Source organism: Equus caballus, chromosome 9, assembly GCF_041296265.1.
Source record: "Equus caballus isolate H_3958 breed thoroughbred chromosome 9, TB-T2T, whole genome shotgun sequence".
Taxonomy (NCBI): domain Eukaryota; kingdom Metazoa; phylum Chordata; class Mammalia; order Perissodactyla; family Equidae; genus Equus; species Equus caballus.
The window spans coordinates 36321633-36346082 of NC_091692.1; the positions used below are offsets into that span (position 1 = coordinate 36321633).

A 24450-nucleotide genomic window follows, 5' to 3' on the forward strand; every position below is an offset into this window, starting at 1 on the left:
AATGGCAGCCTATTTTTGGTCAAAAGATAATGGGAAAATAAATTTATGCATGGGAGAATGGCTCTTCCATGGATGTCTGCCTAGAAACTTGATGAAGCTACAAGTCACACCCCGAAAGCCTTCTAGGTGAAGCCTCCCTAATGACCCAAGCAGGTCAGGGGAATATCGACCCACTCCAGCAAAAATCTTATTATATTGTTATTGCTTGTTTTCAAACTGCTCCCCTGACAGAATGTAAATTCTCTGAGCACTGGAACTATGACTTCATCCATGTGTCCACACTAAGGTGCCGTGTTAATGAATGAATAAGGAAGAGAAAGAAACATATAAAACACTATAGTCAAAGCAGAACTTTTTTATCTAATTGACAACAATGTGAATCTATTTTTATTGAATAGTTTTTATAAACTATTAGGGCATTAATCTTGAAAATGGTTAATGTTTGGCCTACACAGTTCAAAGAGAATCTTTCAAGTGGTTTGTGGTTCTCATTTGTCCTCTTCCTGTGATCAAACTGGTGGGTGTGCCAATCCTTTTTGTAATCTGTTGTTTTTTCTCTTTGTATACTTTAATCAATGTCTTGATTTTCATTATCACTTATAGTGAAAGCAGATTAGATAGAGTATATATAAAATAGTTTTCTTATCTTAAGGATAATTCATTGAAAGATAAAAGTGATGGCTGATTTAGAGGGGTGTCCATTTTAACAAGCAAATCTTTGTCCTAATTTCCCAAAAATAACCTTAATGGTTAGGGTTAAATAATTGGCATTTCTTTTCTGAAGCCCCTGTTACTTAGTTATCTCTTTCTGAGATATGTGAAATTATGCCCAGAAGTTCCATTTGAAACTATTTTCCAACTGGACTTATGAAACATTTGTAGCTATTTTCATAACTCAGTATAAGCATTTTTAGGCAATCAGTTCATTTTTACTTTTTCCTTTTTAAATACTGAGGTAAAAGTCACACAACATAAAATTAACTATTTTAATGTATACAACTGAGTGGCATTTTGTACATTCACAATGTTGTGCACTCATCACTTCTAACTAGTTCCAGAATATATTCATTACCCTCAAAGTAGACCCCATATCCATTAGCAGTCACTCTTCATTCTCTCCTCCAACCCGGCACTGACAACCACTAGTCTGCTTTCTTTTTCTATGGATTTGCCTATTCTGGACATTTTATATAAACGGAATCATACACTATGTGAACTTTTGTGTCCCACTTCTTTCACTCAGCTCTATGTTTTCAAGATTCAGCCATATTGTAGCATGTGTCAGTATTTCATCCTTTTAGTTAGTTCATTTTTGACTTACTAAAAACCATTATTGTTTGCCACTTCATTTCTTCTTTTGAATATCTGCCTTCCTTTACTTCTGATTCTATTTCTGTGTTTGCATAGGGGTGATGTTTTGGAGATGTCCAGTTTGGTTTAATTGTATCCTTTTGAATTTTATTATTGTCACTATGTCCTATATTCTTCTGGCCTGTGAATATAAATTCCTTTCTGTTTTTGTTTTTCTTAATTGACAATTAAGATTGAAGATTAACAATGAAGATTCATGACTATTTAGCTGCTGATAAAAATGAAGAAACTAAACCTTGGATGCATGATATTGCGCAGGCTACCTTATTTCTATACAACTCTTTCTTAGCATAACAAAATGAGAAAATAGGTCTTTGTAAATTAAAGATTACCTTTTCAACTTTCCCCAGCTGTTCTCATTATTCTTATATAAAATGTATGGTATCTAAACTATTTTAGGGGCTGGTCCCATGGCTGAGTGGTTAAGTTCACACGCTCTGCTTTGGTGGCCCAGAGTTTCACTGCTTCGGATCCTAGGCGCGGACCTGGCATCACTCATCAAGCCATGCTGAGGAGGCATCCCATGTAGAACAACTAGAAGGACCCACAAGTAGAATATACAACTAACTATGTACTGGGGGGCTTTGGGGAGAAGAAGGAAAAAAAAAGATTGGCAACAGATGTTAGCTCAGGTGCCAATCTTTAAAAACAAAAAACCAAATAAACTGTTTTCAACAGATTAAGATTAACTTCTTAAGTATATAAAGATGTCTTTGTATCAGAATCAATTAATGAGATTAAAGCAAAGCAAAGCAAAGAAATATGTAAGGGAGTGAATAAGCAGTTGAAGTCTTAGGGTTATAAATTCAAGTCATGATTTGTGTGACTTGGGATTAAGACCTCAGATTTCAAAAAATACCTTTCCCCTAAAATAAAAATAAAAGTCATGATCTCTATTAATCTTTGATTAGCATCACTAATAAAAATAATTGTCAGCTCACAGTAACAACAAAGACACTCAGAAATAAAGTGATTAAGCAAACAATAATTAGGAAAATAGACTTCATCTTCCTAAAATATAACTATTCTAAAGAAAAGTTTTGTAAAGTTTATGTATTTTACCTTCCAAAATACATTACACTAAAAAAGTTGCAATGTAGATGATTAGAACCTGTTATTTGACAAGGGGACCTCATGAGGAGACACTTCAATCACATTTACTGTGCGTAACCAAAGATGTTGTTACACCCCTAGCAAACAGATGGCAAGCCTGCAAGTTTATCTGTAAGAAAATTATGTAAACAACAGGGTCAATGTTTCCTTTAAGATGTTCAAATGGAAAAAGTATATGTGTACAAAGCTAGAAATAAAAGCCCACTCTCCTAACCGTGAAAGGGAAAAGAATAACCTCAAATCTAAAGAGGCTTCAGGGTTATTCAGTCCAGTCCTTTCATTTTCAGAAAATCAGGGGTCAGATCTACTGGTATTGGTAGCAGAGCCAGAAGTACAGTCCAGGTCTCCCGACTTCAAGTTAAGACTTGCTCTACTCTATGTAGTGTCCCCTGGGTGCCTCAAATTAGAGAACACCATAGCAGCAAAATAGGGGAGTGTAGGAAGTATAGATACACAGAAATTCTGTAAGAAATAATGTCAAGAGAAAAATACATCAGAATATAGAAACAACACATACACAATATGGACCACCAAGAAAAGTCAATGCTCAAGTATTGATTATCAGAAGAGGGGATACAATCTTGAAAGGAGTTGCTTACTTCAACTTCTCCTATTGACTTTCACTGTTGTTTATGCTTCCCTGTATGATTGTTAAATACAGACCAAAAACAAAACAAAACACCAACTCACTCTTGAATGACAACAGAAAGACTTAATTTTGAATTAAAATACTAATGGTAAGAAACACTGGCAGAAAGAAAAAAATAAGACCCATAGAGAACACACTAAACATACTTCTTAAATGGAGTAAGAGCTTGAATTAATAGCATGGTGTTCCTTTAGGGAGTGCTTCATTTTGCTTCTTTGAGCATTCTTGGTTTCAAGATTTAGTACATTCTCCTTCAGTGACATTTTATTCTCCTTCCAGCAACTTGGGTGAACCCACCAGGAACACTTTTTTTTTTTCAGGAAGATTTGTCCTGAGCTAACTACTGCCAATCCTCCTCTTTTTGCTGAGGAAGACTGGCCCTGAGCTAACATTCATGCCCATCTTCCTCTACATTATACATGGAACGCCTACCACAGCATGGCTTTTTGCCAAGTGGTGCTATGTCTGCACTCAGGATCCGAACCGGAGAACCCTGGGCCACCGAGAAGCGGAACATGTGAACCCAACCACTGTGCCACTGGGCCGGCCCGCCAGGAACATCTTTATTTTTCAAAATCATGAAAGAATTCTTAAAAATGTCCCTTAAAGGAGGGTTTCCAATCGCAGCAATTAGCAAAGAGATTCCGGACCTCAAACTCCAAGGTGAGTATGTGGCTCTTTAAAAGGTACCCTTTTCAAAGAGGAAAAACCAAAGGAAGGAAATTACTACTGAAGTTTCCTACCCAAGGAGAGCTCTCATTACTACATATTTCCTATTAAAGGAGCATCTGAAATGATTCCTCAATAATATCCTAGATCGGTCAATTTGTGTTGAACAATTCCTAATGATTTTCTTCTACTGCACTTCTGTGCACGTTGGGTCACACTCAGCTAGAGGGAAGGTGAGGGTCCCCAGAGAAGACTGAATGCCCTGATGCCCACTGTGTGACCCTGGCTCAGTCACCCCCATCTCTGTTTCAGGCCCTCCTCTGTAAGATGGGGGTGAGAGCAGTCTTCTCCCCCACTGCCTCTTACGATGACTAAGAAGTAGAAGTAAATTAAAGTGCAATGGATGGAAAACTTTTTCTGTGAAAAATTAATAATGAATATTCACTCTCTCCATCCTTGATAAAGTTCTTTCATAATACAACCTCAGGTACGTCCCCTTAGACTTAGTGAGGAGAGCAACGGTCTGTGTCCAGAGGTGCAGAGAGAGCATGGTCCTCACCTGCACTTGTGCAGGTCTTGGGACCAACATGGTCTCAATCCTTCCTGCTCAACTCAACTCCAATAATTACCACTTATGCAGTACAAAAATACACATTCAGATCTTGTTGAGGAAAATTCTAAGATGAAGCCCAGCTAACAACTAATGTCCATTCCACAAATATTTATTTATGAGCCTATCATGTTTCAGGAATTCAGCTACGTAAAGGAAATACAATGGTGAGCAACAAACAGCGCCTGTTCTCACAGAGCCTAATGATTGGCAGGCCAGTCTGAAATACTGGCCACTGGGTATTCTAATTGAGGTGCAACAATGACCAACACAAGTTCTGTATGTCAATAAGTCAGTGTGAATCAGAGCTGGGCAATGGGACACATGGTGCAGGCCAGCGCGGGCGTCATCGCAAGGCTCCTCATACAAGTGTTGATATTTGCATATTACTACTAAAAAAAACGGACACATTCAAACTTATGCCTGTGATGTCACTTGCATTCACATTAAAATATACCTCTCTGGTGGGACACAGGTCAGCGGGAGTCTCATGCAGCTCAGCCTTGGGCATGGGCACTGAAGTGAGCAGCACTATGGCCATTAGGTGCCCTGGTTGGGAAAGTAAGGAGGTGACCCAGCAGTATCTGCTGCAGGAGACAAAGGACACAGTGCTGGTAAAGATGCCAGGAGCCTTAATGAAGGGGCGCCGTGAGACTGGCCTCTGAAGGAAAACGGGGGGCTTTTATATAAGGTCCAGGAGAAAAGCAAAATGTTCTAGGCCCAGGGAACGGCATCCTGAGTGGTGGGACTGAAGGCCACTGAGTGCAGCCGGCTGGGAATTGGGATAGGGGCTTCTAAGGGACTTTGACGTCCTGACAATGGGGTTTGTTTTTGAGCATGTTGACTAAGCTTGGCTTCTAGTATAAAATTTATTGGTACTTAATCTGTTACCTTGAAAACAAAAGCTGGCACTTAAACAACAGCTATTAATTGGACCATTCTTTGAAAGGTACCCCCCCTTCAAAGTGCCCACCCCCTCACCCTATCATTAAAGCTGGCCAGACAGCTGTCTCCTATCTCCACATCCTCGCCCAAGGGGGTGAATGGATGTTTAGACAATGGATCCCATCTTCCCATCCTTCCTCATTTTAATCCTTAGCCCTCGGCCTTTCCTCTTCCCTCTAGGATTCCTAAATCTTAACCCAGACCTCTGAGCCCCTCTCAAAGGTGGCTGCTATCAGCCCACAGCTCTCTGTATCAGGCACTTGCCAGTTGGTATCTTTCTGGGTCTCCTCCTGGCTCTCCTGCTGGTCCATGAGCTCTTGCTGGAAGTGGGCTATTTTATACATTTGGCACCCGCCACAGCTCCAAGGAGAGCTGTCTGTAGGTACCAGAAATTCAAAATCAGTTGGTAACTTTTCTTCTTCCTTCAATTGCTGCAGAAGTTTCCAAACTTGTAACCCTGCCCCAACCTCTCCCTGTATCTCAAATCTATTATAGGTACAACAGTAAAATAATCTTAACTCCATTTTCATTTTTATTACCTTTTCTTTTCTTCTCTCAAACACTCAGAGTTCCTAATATTCTCTTCCATCAATGCAAAATCCCTAATAACAAGATTTAAGGCTTAATCTAGCTGACTTTATACCTCAGTATATTCTGGTTTAGGATGAATCCCCCAAATCTACCATAATAGCTCAGTGCCACAGAAGCTAGCCAGGGGCACAGCACAAAGAGGTACTAAATGTTTACAGAATAAATGAGTGGAATTTTTTTCAATAAACCTTCTAACTTCCTCTTTTGCATATATCTTTCCTAATCCTACTTCCATGTCTTCACAGGTAACATCTTACCAACTTGAAGAGAACTTGTCTTTCTGCCAGATTAAGATGTTTAAGGCATTTGTTCTCACTCACTCCTTTCTTGAAACTTTTTGAGATTAGCCAGTAAAGATCTAGTCACTTAAAGCATCAACTGCTCCAATACTTGTGCTTGTTGAGTTTTCTGTTCAAAGGGATGCAATTCAAGGACAAAGATCGTGTCAATTGCTTCCTGGTCATTCTCAGCACCCACATAGAACCCTCTGTTCTATAGGGTTCACATAGAACCCTGTGTGAGTACTGACTGATAGCTCTTCAATAAAATCTTCTCCAGTACAGTACTCTTAAAGGGCCATTCCAGAGATCTAAATAAAACGGCACCTATAAATCAATAACACATTTTACATACAGAAATAGGCGGGTTTTGCTTTAACAAGTTTGGACATAAATACTAGTAGGATTTTGAACCAAAAGAGGTTCCTCTCCTCTGCAAAAAATTTTGCTAGCTGTGTTTTCCATACCTATAGAGTTAAGACATTTCAGGAAATTTTTTTTTCCCCTTCAGTATTGCCCTATCATATAAAAATAAAATCATATAATAATCAGTAATAAAAACATAAAGTTCCTACACAGGATTATAAAGAAACTTTTCAGCTGTTTGACCTACTAACTGCTGCACAGGCCACTTGGGAGGACAAAGGTCAGGGGACACGCCTTAGGAACAGAAAGTCACTGGACAAATAACAGGGAGTGCTCTCAAGAGGAAGAAAGCACAGGCAGAGCTCCCCATTCTGCTTAGTGAGCATGCCACAGCTGTGCTGTTTTGAAAATGGTAGCTTTTTTCTTTAAATCCAGGCTATTTTTCTGACTCTACTTACTTTAATCAGTCGGTAGGGACATTCGACTCCAAAAACATGTTAGAGAAAGGCAAAAGATATGATGGTTGTTTTCTGCAAGCCTTCCTGAATAAGGCAAGCGGACAGACTGGTGCTCCCTCGACAGTGGTTCAACAGCAGGTCTGTCTAATGGGACAGCTCTGAGGTCATCAGTCCACTTCAAAGTGGTGGTAGGGAGCAGTAATTTTCTGTTGCTATAACCATGGACCAGATGAAATCTGGTAGCCAAGATCTAAAAGACTCTATGACTTAGAACAAACATACAACTATCTTCCAATTGGCAAACAAGTTATTTCCTGTATTAGGTATTGGAATTATATAATTATAATTAATCATTTTAGCTTGAATTTTGGGAAGTAAGTGTATTTTGTTAAGATGAGAAGAATATTTTGTTAACGTTTATGAGAGTTGCTATGAAACACAATAATTTGGGAAAAAAGCAAAAGACAGACAATTTGTGTTCACTGGGCCACGGACTGATGACTGACAATGGATGACATCACTAATAGGGAATTATAACATCTAACCTTCCAAAACTATTTAAGAATCTGCTCTGAAGAAATATAGCTTCCAAGAGAACAAAAAGACAATCTAAATATTTATTTAGATGATTGCGTGCCAAAGTAAAGTTAAATATGTAAGATAAAGAAATTAATCCCAAACTAAAAAAAAAAGCATCAAATATTTAGTTGTCAACTTAAAAATGGAATGGGTTCCAAAAGTTTGTAAATGAATTATTTGGTATACTCAGAGCATTTCCCACGGAGAAAACATTTCCTATGGTAACACTGTAGATAGTAGTTAGGCTTTCAGTGTAAACCAGAAAAACCAGGTTAAATATTAGGTACACATATGGCTGTACAAAATAAAGGTAAAAGAATGTGAACTTCACAGAGCCAAAGATCCCTGGATTCCAGTCCTGGCTCTGTCATTCACCAGTAGCATTTCCACAGGAAGTTATATCCTGCAGTCTCCAGAAAGAAGTGCACCTCCTGGAGAGGCCTCCCTCTGGCCTGTAGCACACCACGAACCCTGACAGCTGGAGCAGTGCTGCTTCCCTGTGATGCAGGAGACTTTCCTGTGATGGGGAGCGCACTCCTACCCTGGCGTGCTCAGGTGGAAGGCTCACGTGTGGAGTTCGTGTCAAGGAAGATTACCTCCTAAATGGCCCTGATGGAGTTATATTGCTGGCAGGTCAACGTCAGGGCAGCGGTATAATTTACTGTAACTACATTTAGTCTTTTCAGAGGATTGCGATTCTGAAACTGAGGACTAAAATGAGGTTCAGCCTTAATGAGGATAATGTTCATATGACCCTTTCCAAATATCTTGGCACCTCACTCATCTATAAGGCAATGCCATTATAATACAGCCACCTTTTTTTTTGAGGAAGATTAGCCCTGAGCTAACTACTGCCAATCCTCCTCTTTTTGCTGAGGAAGACTGGCCTTGAGCTAACATCCATGCCCATCTTCCTCTACTTTATACATGGGACGCCTACCCCAGCACGGCTTTTGCCAAGCAGTGCCATGTCCGCACCCGGGATCTGAACCGGCGAACCCCAGGCTGCCGAGAAACGGAACATGCAAACTTAACCACTGTGCCACTGGGCCAGCCCCACAGTCACCTTTTTATAAACAAAAGGAAGCATTTGTTACAAGATAAAGCTACATGGATCAATAAAATGTTCTTGTGTCTACCCAAGACATACAGGGGATCTGTCTACGAACTATATGTTTTTCAGGAAAACAAAGAGCTGAGTGTGCAGTTCAGTTGGGCAGAACCATCACTCACCTGCCCAGTGCCATATGAAAGGTAGATGAGACAGAGTTGAGGCTCATGGGAAAGCTGACTGCTTATGGAGGTCAGTCAGGAAAAATGCTTCGTAAATGCTCACAATTTAGAATGACTATAGCTACAATGGTCATTATACTAACTACTGGAGGATGCTACCAATACCTGTGCTTCGAAGTCAGAATAGTACATACTCATCATAAGTTTTTTTTCCCTTAGATATTGTTATAAGCTCAGATGTTACCATAATTAAACAAAACACTAATATCAAGAGAGTTAAAATAACACTACTTGAGGAAATATAAGTTACAATAAGATTGAGAAAATCCCAAATTCACTGTTTACACTAGTTCTCTATATGACTGGACAGTTCCATTAAGAATATTTCTTCTTTTTCCCAACTTATATATTAAGATGACTACTGGAGATGTAACAGCCACAGTTTGGGCCAGATATATGTACCATTCCACCTCTGCCTATACAAAACAACATTTTAGGGTGAGATATTGAATAAATAAATGGCAAGCAATATGATAAATTGGAGTATTTGAGGAAGCCATTTGGTGTAAAACTAATTCAGCCTGACCTTGTTTTTCCAAAAGGGCCTGACATGGCCACTGAGCATGCATTGTATATCTGTTTTAAGCATTTGCTATGTCTCAAAGGCAAGAACAAATGTCCTTGAGATAAAGATGCAACTTCCCCTACAGTGACATTTCCTTAAGGACAAGCATCTCTGCCTAGGCTAGGAATTGATTACTGGGCTCACTCTGTGACCACTTGGCTTGAGACAACAGACCTGCTACCTGCTGTGTCCATTGAGACAGCAGATCTGCTACCTGCTGGGTGAACTGCTATGCTGGCTAGGCAAGCTCATGACTGTTGTAAAAGGCACATTCAATCATATGTGATACATGCTCTCTGACAGTATATAACCACTGTGTACATCCCACTTCTTTGGTGCCCTTCCATCGTTGGGGGAGGAAGGCCCCAGGCTAAGTCCTCAGATCTGCCTCATAATAAACTCACCTCAATTTTGATTTATAGATTGGTTATGAATTATTTGCACTGACAGTATCATGCAACTTGATAGAGAATAAAGCTTTTTTACTAGAAAGCGAAAAGATGTGACAACTTAAGAGTTTTGCTTAAAGCTTACAAAATGCCTTTTCATGATATGATATTTTTTACATAAACTGACATACAAAGTTGCCTCATTCTTATAGTTAGGAAAAATCTTTAGAATTAAAACACACATAACATTTTTATCTTCTTAATTTTAATAAAATTATGAATCACTAAACCTGCATAATTGTTTTGTTGTCAATTATAATTCTTCCCCCAGAGGTACTTTATGGGCTCCACTCAACCCCTGACTTTGTTTTACAGGTAAACTCTAGGATTCTAGTTTATTGTCTTTAAAAAATAAAATTAGAGGGGCTGGTCTGATGGCGTAGTGCTTAAGTTTGTGTACTCCACTTCGGCAGCCCAGGGTTTGCGGGTTCAGATCTTGGGTGTGAACCTACACACTGCTCATCAAGCCATGCTGTGGTGGCAGCCCACATACAAAATAGAGGAAGACTGGCACAGATGTTAGCTCAGGGCCAATCTTCCTTAAGCAACAAGAGGAAGGTTAGCAACAGATGCTAGCTCAGGGCCAATCTTCCTCACAAAAAAATAAAATAAAATAAAATAAAGTAAAGTAAAATATAATAAGAGACTAATAAAAGAACTAGCCATGTAGCAAACTGGATGCAATCATAGTGTGTCCTCACCTTCCTCTGGTGGCCTTTTGTAGAACCTTCATTCCTGCCAGTCTGCAGGACTTCCCTTCCAATTGTCTATTCTTCAAGATGGTGCCCTCTGAGTATACTTCACCAAACATTCCATAGGCATCCTGTACAAGAAGGCAGACTCTACAAAAAAGCATTAACATTTGTTCTTTTAGAAGACAGTTTTTGATTCAATAGAGAGATCAAGATTTCCTTCTTCACTAGAAATCCATTGTAGTCATCTTCCCAAATAAATGAGTCAGGGTAAATGAAGTTGAATTCCAGCACATCCTTTTGAGACTTGCACTCGCAGTTATTTAGACCACTATACACAAAATACAGGAGACAGAATTCTCTTTTGGCATGAAACTAAACCCTAAGTCAAGTGAGGTTTAAAAGCACACAAAGAAGACCATCCTTTCAAGTATATTACTGTTGCCCAGAAATAGAGTATCCTCTTTTCCCATTTTTACACCGTCCACCATAACAGGAAACATCTATATTTTGTATGGAGGCTCAACAATGAGAAAATCTTCAGTGTAACATTATGATGAGAACAGTAATAAAGGACTTTCTCTGAGATGGTATATATTTACAGACATGCATAGCCCAGCAGGGTAAAAACCAGTGTCCTAGCTAGCAGCAACAGAGACTTGATGGTTATCCAGTGATTTGATGATATTCCCCCCAATTTTTAAGTTCAAAGGGCAGTACTTATAAAAATCTATTTATGACTGAATTTCCAATCCTCTCACTTCATAATTCAGGTAAATGAAGTCAATTTTATCATGAAATCACATGTTTTCAGAAAACATTTCCTGGAACCCCAAAAAATTTAGGCAGTAAATAACCCCACCAAATAAACTGTCAGGAACAAACCTATTTAAAGATGAGGATATAAAGGAAAGTACATGTTGGAAAAGAACAGATGACAAACAAATAAGGAACAAAGGAAAGCTAAATCTGAAGCAGTGGACCTTACACGTCGCCTTGAAAAAGGCAGGAGAAGTCTAGACTTCCTGATTGAAGTTTCCCAGGTCCATGGGCACCACTTCCAATCCCCTACTCCCACCACCACCTCAAAAGAGAAGGTAAATCTTGTCTGAAAGAAAACACCTTTAATTGGATCACTAGTTGCCATGGAGTAAAATCAAATAAAGACGTGCTCAAATAAAAATCACTAGGTAAAAGGAAAACAAACTGTTATGTGGGAAGAGTCAGAAAAAATAAAAATAGACCTACTAAGGACTTGAGATGTTAGAATTAAAAGATATGAAATATACAATAACTATTTTAAAAAGGTAAAGTGACAAAAATATAAATAGGAAACAAGAAGCTACACAAAATGACTTGGCAGATTTGAAGAAGAATGAAATAGAACTTTGAAAAAGGAAAGCTACACTTACCGAAATAAAAAATTCATTAAATGGGTATAACAAATGGTTATTTGTACCTGAACTGTGTGTGTGTGTGTGTGTGTGTACACATATATGTGAATTAGGTTATAAATTTTAACAAATTACCCAGAATATATCTTGAGAGCTGAGAAAGAAAACATGAGAGAAGAAAGAAATATAGAGGACAGAATAAGAAAGTCTATGTCTCATTCTATGACAGAATGAGAAAGTCTACATAGGTCTAATAGGAATTCCAGAAGAACAAGATAGAGGAAGGAGAAGCAATAATTTGAAGATCTAGAAACTGAGAATTTTTCCCCAAAGATCTAAGAAATGAATTCAAAGATACAGGAAGATAAACAAATAAGCCATCTCAGAACTGTGTATTAGCAAAACTATCTTTCAAGAATGATGGTAAAATAAACACATTTTTAGATAAAGAAACACTAAGCACATTTTCCACTTACAGATCCTGAAATATTTACTAGTTACTACAGCAATTACTAAAATAATTTCTAAATTGCGTGATTCAGGAAGAAGAAAGTTATCCTGGGAAAAAGGTCTAAGATACAATGACTACTGAGCCACAATATAAACAAATCAAAATAAACATGGTGGGGTAAAATAACAACACAACCAATAATATTAATTAATGTGTGCAGAGCTGAAAAACTGGAAATGAATAGCAAGTAAGTTAAATGGGGGTGATTAGAGTTCAAATGTTCCCAAGTCCTCATATCACTCAGAGTAGGATTAAGGTATTGGCTCTAGACTGCATTAACTATAGTACATGTGGTCAAATTTCAAGGATAACCATCAAAAGAACAGAAATAGGGTATATAACTTCTAAATCACTAGATGGAAAAAATGGAATGAGAACTATAGGCAAACAAACAAAAACAAGAAAACACAAAGGTAAAGCACAAAAAGGCAAGAAAATATAAGATAAGTAAGATGATAGACATAGGTGTATGCATATTAGAAATAGCATAAAAATAATTTAAACTTGTTAGTTAAAAGACAGAGGTTGCCGTGTGGTTTGAAGAAAGAAAAAAAGGTCTTCTAATAAGTTGTCGACAGGAAACCTCCTATAACACAGAGAGGTTCAAAGGACCAAAAAATATATTTCAGGGAAGGGTTAACAAAAAGAAATCTGAGGAGGTAGTTTTGAGAGTAAACAAAATAGATTTTAGAAGAGAAAGCATTATTAAGGATAGAGAGGTCACTAATATTAATAAAAAGGCTTAGTTGAACCAGAAAGACATATAATTCTAAACCTTTATACTCCTAGCCTCAAAATACGTAAAGTGTAAACTACTAAAACTACGGAGAGACTTGAACAAATCCAACATCATTTTGGGAGATTTCAACACACTTCTGCCAATTTTTAAGTTAAAGAGGAAAAAACTAGTAAAGATTTAGAAAACTTGCATACACCCAACAAATTTGATTTGTTGGCAAGGCAAGTAGAAACACTGCCTACAATTAGAGAAAGTGCATTCTCAAGGACACATGGGATATTTATGAAAACTGACCAGACACTAGGCCATAAGGCAGGTCTGAATGAATTTCAAAGAATCAGTATGGTATAGGACGCATTCTCTGCCCACAATATAATTAAATGAGAAATCATGCAAAAAATAAGTACTTTAAAAAATCCTCCTACGTTTGGAAATTTTACAACATCCTTTTCAACTCATAAGTCAATATGAAATCACAGTGGAAAAGAGACTGTACTTTGAACTAGTTGATAATAAAAATACCACACGTCAAAAGTTACAGGTTACAATGATTCTTTGGGTAATTTATAGTCTTAAATGTAATAAAACATGATTACTTTTCCTTTCCTATATACATCTCTACATTAGTATTCTATGTACTTGTCATGAATTCTACCAAATCTCTGTCAATTACCAAACTCTTCCTTCAGGATGCAGAACCTCACAGGTATTCCACCCTGAAGATGCTCTCCTGGAGCCTTCAGCTCTGCTCCAGTCTGGAATGGTTAGCATCCACCTGCAGCATAGTAGTCACCCTGGAATCTCCTGTCAGGAAATCTGGGAGATTCCCTTTCTGCTCTAGTGTGTTGGCTCTCCTATTTCCCACGTTTTCCTTTCTTAATTGATTTTTTCAAGTTAGTAGCTCACGTCTTCTGGCTTCCTGAAAAGGGGAGAGTGGATGGTAAAATTTTTGAAGCCATTCATGAAATTGTTAATAATCTATTCCCAAACTTTATGAGTGGTTTGGTAGGGTATAAAATCCTAGATTGGAAATAATTTTTCCATTCTAAGTCCAATCTTGCTTTTTTCCCCCTCCTTTCTCTCTGGGAGCTAAGGTCTGTTTTAGTTTCCAGGGCATGGGCATTGCGTGGTGATGGGCCTCAGTACAGATCTGTTTCCACACACTGAGTGAGTGGTCTCCCTGCCAGGCCCTTTCATGGTGGAATCATGTCCACTTCTGAGTCATTTCATTGATACTTCCTCCCTTTCATTTCTTCTCTTCTTTCATTCTGGTTATTGGACATGCTGGATTAATCCTTTAACGTTCTTAACTTTTCTCCCCTATTGTCCATTTCTTTCTGCGAGCTTCTTCAACTTCGTCTTACAATTATTCTAATTACATTTTTTCTTAATTTCTAGTTTTCGTATTTTTAACTTCTAAGAGTTCTCTTTTAAGCTCTGAAAAATGCTTTTCTTCCCTCTTGATAGCATCCTCTTTTCTTTGACGATTGTAATATCTGTAACTTCATTTAAAAAGCTTTCTTCAGGTCCCAGTGACCCTGCTCTCTGTTCCTATTCAAGAACAGGGCTCTGACAAGCTTCCTGGAATCTCTGAATGAGCAGGTAAAATTTGTCAACCATGAACAACACATGGGTGACCTGGCCAGGTCATTTTATGGTTGGGGAATCTCAGATGTCAATATCTTTACATCTTTCCTCTTGATGAGAAAATTCCTCAGAAAAGACATGTTTTTACCTGGTATGCCACTATGAAATAGGCTAAGAGAGGGGCAACCACCAACAATGTGGAGCAGGGGGACAGGATCTAATCACTTTCTGGGCAGATGTCCAACCAATTTTCTTCTTATTTTAGTCCTTTCCATTTGCTACCAGAGGCAGCGGAAAAACTAGATATCCATATGCATAAAAACAAAAACCCTTAATTGTTATCTCACGTTATACACAAAAATTAACTCAAAGTGGATCACAGACCTAAACATAAAAACTAAAACTTTTAGAAGAAAACACAGGAGAAAAATCTTCACAACCCTAGGGTAGGTAAATATATCTCAATTAGGACACAAAAACACAAATTATAAAAAGAAAAAATTGATTATCCTGACATTATCAAAATTGAAACTTCTGCTCTTCAAAAGACAGCATTACGAAAATGAATGGGTAAACCAGAAGCTAGGAGAACATACTTGCTAAACATATATCTGACAAAGGACCTGTATCCAGAACACATAAAAAACTCTGAGGACTCAATAGTAAGAAGACAAACAATACAGTAAAAAAATAGGCTATAGACACAAAACATCATATATTGTATGATTCCATTTCCACAAAATATCAAGAATAGTTAAATCTATAGAGACAGAATATAGAATGGTAGTTGCCAGGGGATAAGTAGAGGGAGAAATAGGAGTAATTATTTTATCAGTATTGCATTTCCTTTTGGGGTGATGAAAATTTTTGAAGCTATATGGAAGTGGTGGTTGCATAACACTGTAAATGTACTAAATGCCATTAAATTGTTCACATTAAAATGGTTAGTTTTATATTATGTGAATATCACTTCAATGTAAACAAAACGGACTAAAGATTTGAACAAACACTTCATCAAAGAAGATACATATATGGCCAATAAACACATAAAAAGATGCACAATACCATTAGTCATCAGGGAAATGCAAGTTAAAACCACAATGAGATAGAACTACATACTCAGTGGAAAAGCCAAAATGAAAAACATTGAGAACATCAAGTTTTGCTGAGGATATGGAAAAACTCCCCAAAGAAATAAAATCAAATGTCTACACAAAGACTCACAGACAAATATTTATAGCAGGTTTATTAAATAATAGCCACCAAATGGAAACAAGAGAAATGTTCAAAAACAGTTGAATGAATACAGAAATAGTGGCATATCCTTACAATGGAATACTACTCAGCAATGAAAAGGAATAAACTACCGACACATGCAACAACAGGGAGGAACCGTGAAAACATTGTAATGAGTGGAAGAAAAAAACCATGAAAACTTCATATTTATACCAAATTACAGAAAAGGCAAGGTGAATTCCTAGTCACAGCAAGTAGATCTGTAGTTGTGTGGGACTGAGGCTAGGAGGGATTGACAGCAGAGGACATAAGGGAATTTTTTGGGGTGATGAAAATAGTCTACATCTTCACTGCAGTAGGTATAACATAGTAGATACCTCTGTCGAAAGCCACTGAACTGTACACTTAAATGAGTGCATCTTATTATACCTATGTAAACTATATTCCATGTCAATTATACCTTCAAAAAGCTGCTTAAAGAAAAAAAGGATATAGGAGCCAACTTGAAGAAGATCCCACTGGATAAACATAGGAAAATTATGGAGAAAAGATGGGAAAACTTACTGGCATCTTTGGAATTTGCTAGGGTTCCAACTTATTTTGCTAAAAACTGGTAAACAATGGGGAAGAATCAAACAATCAAAAATCCATTAGAAAAATATACTTCACAAAGAGGCATTTTCCCCTGGCATTACACACAAACTTTCAAGGGAAAATTTTGATATAATATAAGTGCATGTCTTCTTGCATATCTTCAACAAATACTGGAAACCAATTACTTTTAGAGATAACTCTTAGAGTTTGAAATTATAGATACATTTGGATATTTTTTTAAAAAAGGAAGCAAATACATTGCTGATGTTCAATAAAATAAAACTTAAAATCTTGTCCTGTTCATGAAATCTTCTCCATTATAAGAAAACCTTATGTAACAGTAACTACAGGCAAACTAACTACTAATTCCACCCTAAAAATATGAGAGTTGAAATTGTTCCTGTCTTCTCTGAGCTATAGCAAGCTCTCAATAAATACTCCTTCCTTGCATGAGGGACTGAATGAGTCTCTGTGGTGTATGCGGCACATACACAGCAAACTCGCATAATACCACCTAACTGCAGGCAGTGTTCACAGAAATACTCATTCACTTATTTTACTCACTAATGCATTCATTTGAAACTTATTGGAGCTTATAGTTTGTAGGATGTAGAAGAGTGGGTCAAATAAAAATAATACAGTCGAGAATCAAAAAAAAGATAGCAGACCAACATTAACACCTAACACTAATATAATGTATTACGGTTAATGAGAGCATTCTTATATATTATCTATTTAATCCTTCAACTGAGGAAAGTAGGCAGTATTACCTCCATTTGATAGATGAAGAAAGTGAGGCTCAGAGTATTTAAAAAATAAGCCAAGATAGTAAGAAGTTAGTGGAATCCGGTCTTAAACCTAAGGCCCTTGATTTTGATATTTTTTTGTGCCATTACATCACGTTACAGTAACCACTTATAAGAACGTAGAAGAAGAGTGATTAATTTTGCATAGTGGAACCAGAGAGAGCAGTCCAGAGCAGTAGCATTCTAGTCTGCAAGGGAAGCACCAAGAAGGCAACAACAATGAACTCATGGCAAACTGCATGATGACTATAAAATCCAGAATATCTAAATATAATCTTTATAGAGAGGCAATGATTTTTTCCTAAGACTAAGCTAAACTATTTAAAATATAGTTATATATGAGGACAGTGTCAAGATGGTGGCATGGGGGACTCCGAACTCACCTCCTCTCATGGACACAACAAATTTACAACTACTCTTGGAACAATTATCTCTAAGAGAGAACTGGATAAAAAGAACTCAAACAACAAGGGACAGTGCTGACTGAGGTGGAAGAAGAAGAAATTCCTTCCTGGAGAGAAAAAAGCTACCTTTGAGCTGCAATGCTTCACAGCCAGTCAGGAGCAATCTTAAGGTATAAATCCTTCCCTGGAGGAGTGTGGGATCTGAGCGGGGGAGCGTTCCCACAACAACAGCATTTGGACTCAGCAGAACCGAGACAGGTGTCATAATACCTGGCTTTGCTGGCTGTTAAATATGAGGAATACCCCTAGAAAAGCTATAGGACATAAAGGAAAACAAAAGCCCAGTCCTTAAAAGAGCCCACACACACATTCACCCATTTCGGAAAGCAACCTAAAATCACCAGAAAGAACGGTGCACAGTTCTTTGCTGAAAAGAGACTCACCTAATAGAATCTGAGTGTATCTCCGTGAGAGGTGAGACGTCTCCAGGGACTGAGACATTGGCAGCAGCCATTATGGTGACCTAGTGGAGGTATGCTGACACTGACGCTGGTAGACACCATAGGAGTTCTTTCCCTGGCTTGTTGCTCAGGGATTTGCTACACCCACTACAGCAGTGATTTAATCCAGCTCAGCCAGGGCAGGAGCCTGCCCTAGCAACTGGCCTCACCCAACAGCAAGCCCATAGGCAACTTGTGGGACTGCATAGGTAGGGTGCCTAGAACCTCTGCAAGTGGATGAGTGGGTTCACTTGGTGGGGTAGGGTGTGCGTGAGGGGCAGGTCTGCATTGGTGGAGTGTGTGGGGCCTCTGAGTGGGAAGACTGGGTCCACATCAGTGGGTCAGGGAGTGCACATGGGGCAGGACTGTGTTGATGGAGTGTGTGGCCCTGTGGGTGGTGGGGCCTGATAGCTGCAGCAGATTTGTGCTTCTGAAACAGGCACATAGGGGATCAGCACCCCCTTCCAAAACTTGAAACAAGCAGGCACTCCCATGCCTCCCAGGCCTGACTCAGCTGCAACTCTGAGAAAGCTGACAACAGCCTTGCAGGCTGGAGGCCTACAGCAATTATAAGCCCCTAAGCCTAGCAACCAGCCACACTGGGGGTCTACTCACTTAAAAGAAAAACTGCAAAGGAATACACTATTAGACCCTGCAGTGAACTGTGCAGGGGCTCACCCACCTGATAAAGTGACTGAAGGGACCATAGTAGCCAACACAGCTGAGCATTACAATCAGCCAGCCAGGGGGACAGCCTAGCCTCCCTGGGCACCTGCAGCAAGCGCAACCCTGCCATAACAGAAGGACACACGTAGCCCACCACAGGAGACACTCCTGGAACATTTGGAACTGATGATGAGAGGGAAGCACACTGCTAGGCCTCATAAGGAATTTCTTACATATGTCACCTCTGCAAGATTGGAAGATGTAACTGACCTACATAATATATAGATATAAGCACAGAGAAAGAGGCAAAATGAGGACACAAAGGAATACGTTCCAAGTAAGGGAACAGGACAAAACCCCAGAAAATGAACTAAATGAAACAAATAAACAATCTACCTGACAAAGAGTTCAAACGTACAGTCACAAAGATGCTCACTGATCTTGGGAGAAGAATGGCTGAAATCAGTGAGAACCTCACAAGGAACTGGAAAATATAAAAAAGAATCAATCAGAAATGAAGAATACAATATTGGAAATGAAAAATGCACTAGAGGGACTCAATAGCAGAGTAGATGATACAGAAGAATGGATCAGCGACCTGGATGAAAGACTAGGGGAAATCACCCAAGCTGAACAGATAAAAGCAAAAAGAATTTAAAGAATGAGGAGAGCCTAAGGGACCTCTGGGACAAAATCAAGCCCACAAACATTTGTGTTATAGGTGACCCAGAAGGAGAAGAGAGACAAAGGGGCAGAGAATCTATTTGAAGAAGTAATAGCTGAAAACTTTTCTAACCTAAGAAAGGAAACAGACATCCAGGTACAGAGAGCACCAAAAAAGATAAACCTAAAGAGGCCTACACCAAGACACATTATAATTAACATGTCCAAAATTAAAGAAAAAGAGAGAATCCTAAAAGTGGCAAGAAAAAGGCAACAAATTACAAACAAAGGAAACCCGATAAGTCTATCAGCTGACTTCTCAGCAGAAACCTTACAGGCTAGAAGAGAGAGGCATGATATATTTAAAGTGCTGAAAGGAAAAAATCAACAGCCAAGAATACTCTACCTAGTAAGGTTATCATTCAGAATGGAAGGAGAGATAAAGAATTTTCCAGACAAGCAAAATTAAAGGAGTTTATCACCAAGAAACCAGTTTCACAAGAAATGCTAAAGGGACTTATTTAAGCGGAAAAGAGAAGATCACAAATAGGAATAAGAAAATCATCAAAAAAAAAAAAGCAATAAAATCACTGGTAAAGGCAAATATACAATAAAGGTAGCAGATCAACCAGCTATGAAGCTAATATGAAGGTCAAAGGACAAAGTTACTCTCCAATAAGAGGGTAACGGATACACACACACAACAAAAAGGTTTGATAAAATATCAAAACATAAAATCTGGGAGGAGGAGAGTAAAAGAGTAGAGCTTTTAGAAAGAGGTCAAACTAAAGAGACCATTAACTTGATATAGATTGTTATATATGTAGCTTATTATATATGAACGTCATGGTAATCACAAACCAGAAACCTATAATACATACACAAAAAATCAAGAGAAAGGAACCCAAACATAATACTAAAAACAGCCATCAAACCACAAGGGAAGAGAGCAAAAGAAAAAAGGAACAGAGAAGAACTATGAAAACGCCCAGAGAAAAAGTAACAAAATGGCAATAAGTACATTCTTATTGATAGCTACTTTAAATGTCAATGGACTAAACACTCCAATCAAAAGGCACATGGTGGCTGATTGGAAAAAACACAAGACCTATATACGCTGCATGCAAGAGACACACTTCAGATCTAAAGACACTCACAAACTGAAAGTGAAGGAATGGAATGAGATACTCCAAGCAGATGGTAAATATGTGGAGATTAAAAAAAATGCTAACGAACAATGACCAGGTCAATGAAGAAATAAGAGAAATAAAAAAACATCTGGATACAAATGAAAAAGAAAATACCACATGCCAAAATTTATGGGATACAGCAAAAATAGTTCTAAGAGAGAAAATTATAGCAATATAGGCCTACCTTAACCAACAAGAAAAATCCCAAATAAACAATCTAACAGTGCAGCTAAAGGAACTGGAAAAAGAAGCACAAACAAAGCACAAGATCAGCAGACAGATGGAAATAATAAAAATCAGGGCAGAATTAAATGAAATAGAGACTAAAAAAAAATAGAAAAAACCTGTGAAACGAAGAGTTGGTTCTTTGAAAAGATAAACAAAATTGATAAGTCTTTAGCTAGATTCACCAGAAAAAAATGACAGAAGGCTCAAATAAATAAAATCAGAAATGAAAGAGGAGAAATTACAACACTTTAGAAACACAAAAGATTGTAAGAGAATATTACAAAAAGCTATACACCAACAACTTGGATAATATAGAAGAAATGGATAAATTCGTAGAATTATACTATCTTCCAAAAACTGAATCAGGAAGAAATAGACAATTTGAATAGATGAATCACCAGTAAGGAGATCAAAACAGTAATCAAAAACTTCCCCAAAAATAAAAGTCCAGGACCAGATGGCTTCCCTGGTGAATCCTACCAAACATTCAAAGAGGGTTTAATACCTATCCTTCTCAAACTCTTCCAAAAAACTGAAGAGGAATAAAAGCTTCCTAACTCATTCTATAAAGCCAACATTATCCTGATACCAAAACCAGACAAGGACAACACAAAAAAAGAAAATTACAGGCCAATTTCACTGATGAACACTGATGCAGAAATCCTCAATGAAATACTAGCAGGGGCTGGCTCCGTGGCCAAGTGGTCAAGTTCGCGTGCTCCGCTGCGGTGGCCCAGGGTTCGGATCCTGGGTGCGGACATGGCACTGCTCGTCAGGCCATGTTGAGGCAGCGTCCCACATCCCACAACTAGAAGGACCTGCAACTAAGATATACAACTGTGTACGGGGGGGTTTGGGGAGATAAAGCAGGAAAAAAAAAGAAGAAAGATTGACAACACTTGTTAGCTCAGGTGCCAATCTTTGGGAAAAAAAAAAGAAATACTAGCAAATCAAATACAACAATACATTAAAAAGATCATACACGGGGCTGGCCCCTTGGCTGAGTGGTTAAGTTCACGTGCTTTGCTTCAGCAGCCCAGGGTTTTGCTGGTTCAGATCCTGGGCACGGACATGGCACTGCTCATCAGGTCATGCTGAGGTGGCATCCCACAGAGCAGAGCTGGAAGGACTTCAACTAGCATATGCAACTATGTCCTGGGGGGCTTTGGGGAGAAGAAGAGAAAACGAAGAAAAGAAGATTGGCAACAGAATGTTAGGGCAGGTGCCAATGATTAAAAAAAATAAAAACAATAAAATATAAAAACAAAAAACAGATCATACACTATGATCCAGTGGGATTTATAACAGGGATGTGAGGATGGTTTGACATCTGCAAATTGATCAATGTGATACACCACAATAATAAAGTAAAGAATAAAAATCACATGATCATCTCAATAGATGCCAAGAAAGCATTTGACAAGATACAGCATCCATTTATTATAAAAACCCTGAATAAACTGGGTATAGAAAGAAAGTACCTCAACATAATAAATGCCATATATGACCAACCCTCAGCTAATATCATTCTCAAAGGAGAAAAACTGAAAGCTATCCTTTTAAGAACAGAACCAGAGAAGGATGCACACTTTCACAACTCTTATTTAACATAGTATTGGAAGTCCTAGCCAGAGCAATTGGTCAAGAAAAGGAAATAAAGGGATACAAATTTGAACAGAAGAAGTGAAACTGTCACTATTTGCAGATGACATTTTATTTTATATATAGAAAAACTTAAAGAATCCACCAAAAAATTTTAGAAGTAATAAACGAATATCGTAAAGTTGCAGGATACAAAATCAACATATGAAAATGAGTTGGATTTCTATACACTAACAATGAAGTAGCAGAAAGAGCAATCAAGAATACAATCCCTTTTAGAACTGAATCAAAAAGACTAAAATACCTAGGAATAAACTTAACCAATGAGGTGAAAGACCTATACACTGAAAACTATGAAACATTGCTCAAAGAAATAGAAGATAAAATAAATGGAGAGATAGTCCATTCTCTTGGATTGGAAGAATTAACATAGTTAATCCATACTTCCTAAAGCAATCTACAGATTCAATGCAATCCCTATCAAAATTCCAATGACATTTTCCAGAGAAATAGAATCAAGAATCCTAGAATTTATGTGGAACAACAAAGCACTCCAAATAACCAAAGAAATCCTGAGAAAAAAGAACAAAGCTGGAAGTATTACACTCCCTGATTTCAAAATATACTACAAAGTGCCAGTAATCAAAACAGCATGATACTGACACAAAAACAGACACCAAGATCAATGGAACAGAACCGAGAGCCCAGAAATAAATCCACACATTGATAGACAGCTAATTTTCTACAAAAGAACCAAGAACATACAATGGAGAACAGAAAGTTTCTTCAATAAATGGTGCGGGGAAAACTGGAGAGCCACATGCAAAAGAATGAAAGTAGATAATTATCTTCTACCATACAGAAAAAGTAACTCAAAATGGATTAAAGACTTCAATGTAAGACCTGAAACTATGAAATTTCTATAAGAAAACATAGGAAGTACACTCTTTGACATCGGTCTTAGCAGCATATTTTCAAGTACCATGTCTGAATGGACAAAGGAAACAATAGAAAAAATTAACAAATGAGACTACATCAAACTAAAAAGCTTCTGCACAGCAAAGGAAACCATCAACAGAACAAAAAGACAACCTAACAATTGGGAGAAGATATTTGCAAACCATCTATCTGATAAGGGATTAATATCCAAAATATAAAAAGGACTTATACATCTCGACAACAAAACAACTAATGACTCAATTAAAATACGGGCAAAAGATCTGAACATTTATCCAAAGAAGATATACAGATGGCCAACAGGCACATGAAATGATGTTCAACATGACTAATTATCAGGGAAATGCAAATCAAAACTACAATGAGATATCACCTCACACCTGTCAGAATGTCTATAATTAACAAGACAGGAAACAATAAGTGTTGGAGAGGATGTGGAGAAAAGGGAACCCTCATATACTACTGCTGGGAGTGCAAACTGGTGCAGCCATTATGGAAAACAGAATGAAGATTCCTCAAAAAATTAAGAATAGAACTACCATACAATTCAGCTATTCCACTGCTGGGTATTTAGCCAAAGAATATGAAAACATGAATGCGTAAAGACATATGCACCCTTATGTTTACTGAAGGATTATTCACAATAGCCAAGACTTGGAAGCAACCTAGGTTCCCATCCAGGGATGAATGGATAAAGAAGACGTGGTATATGTACACAATGGAATACTGCTCAGCCATAAAAAAG

The 24450-nt window shown here is 38.0% G+C and overlaps 1 protein-coding gene across 41 annotated transcripts in view; it reads right to left on the reverse strand.

Annotated features, from left to right (window-relative positions):
* Window positions 1–24450, reverse strand: part of SPIDR (scaffold protein involved in DNA repair) — a 472172-nt gene that overhangs the window by 52110 nt on the left and 395612 nt on the right. For 32 of the 41 annotated variants that reach the window (XR_011421317.1, XR_002810355.2, XR_011421316.1 and 29 more), the window contains one exon: window positions 10638–10778. The exons of the other annotated variants lie outside the window; for them this stretch is intronic. Coding sequence is in view for 29 of the 32 variants with exons in the window: in XM_023648638.2 (XP_023504406.1) it covers window positions 10638–10778 (141 nt within the window). In the remaining 3 variants the exon portion in view is untranslated. The remainder of the gene's footprint in view (window positions 1–10637; window positions 10779–24450) is intronic. 41 annotated transcript variants of the gene reach the window in all.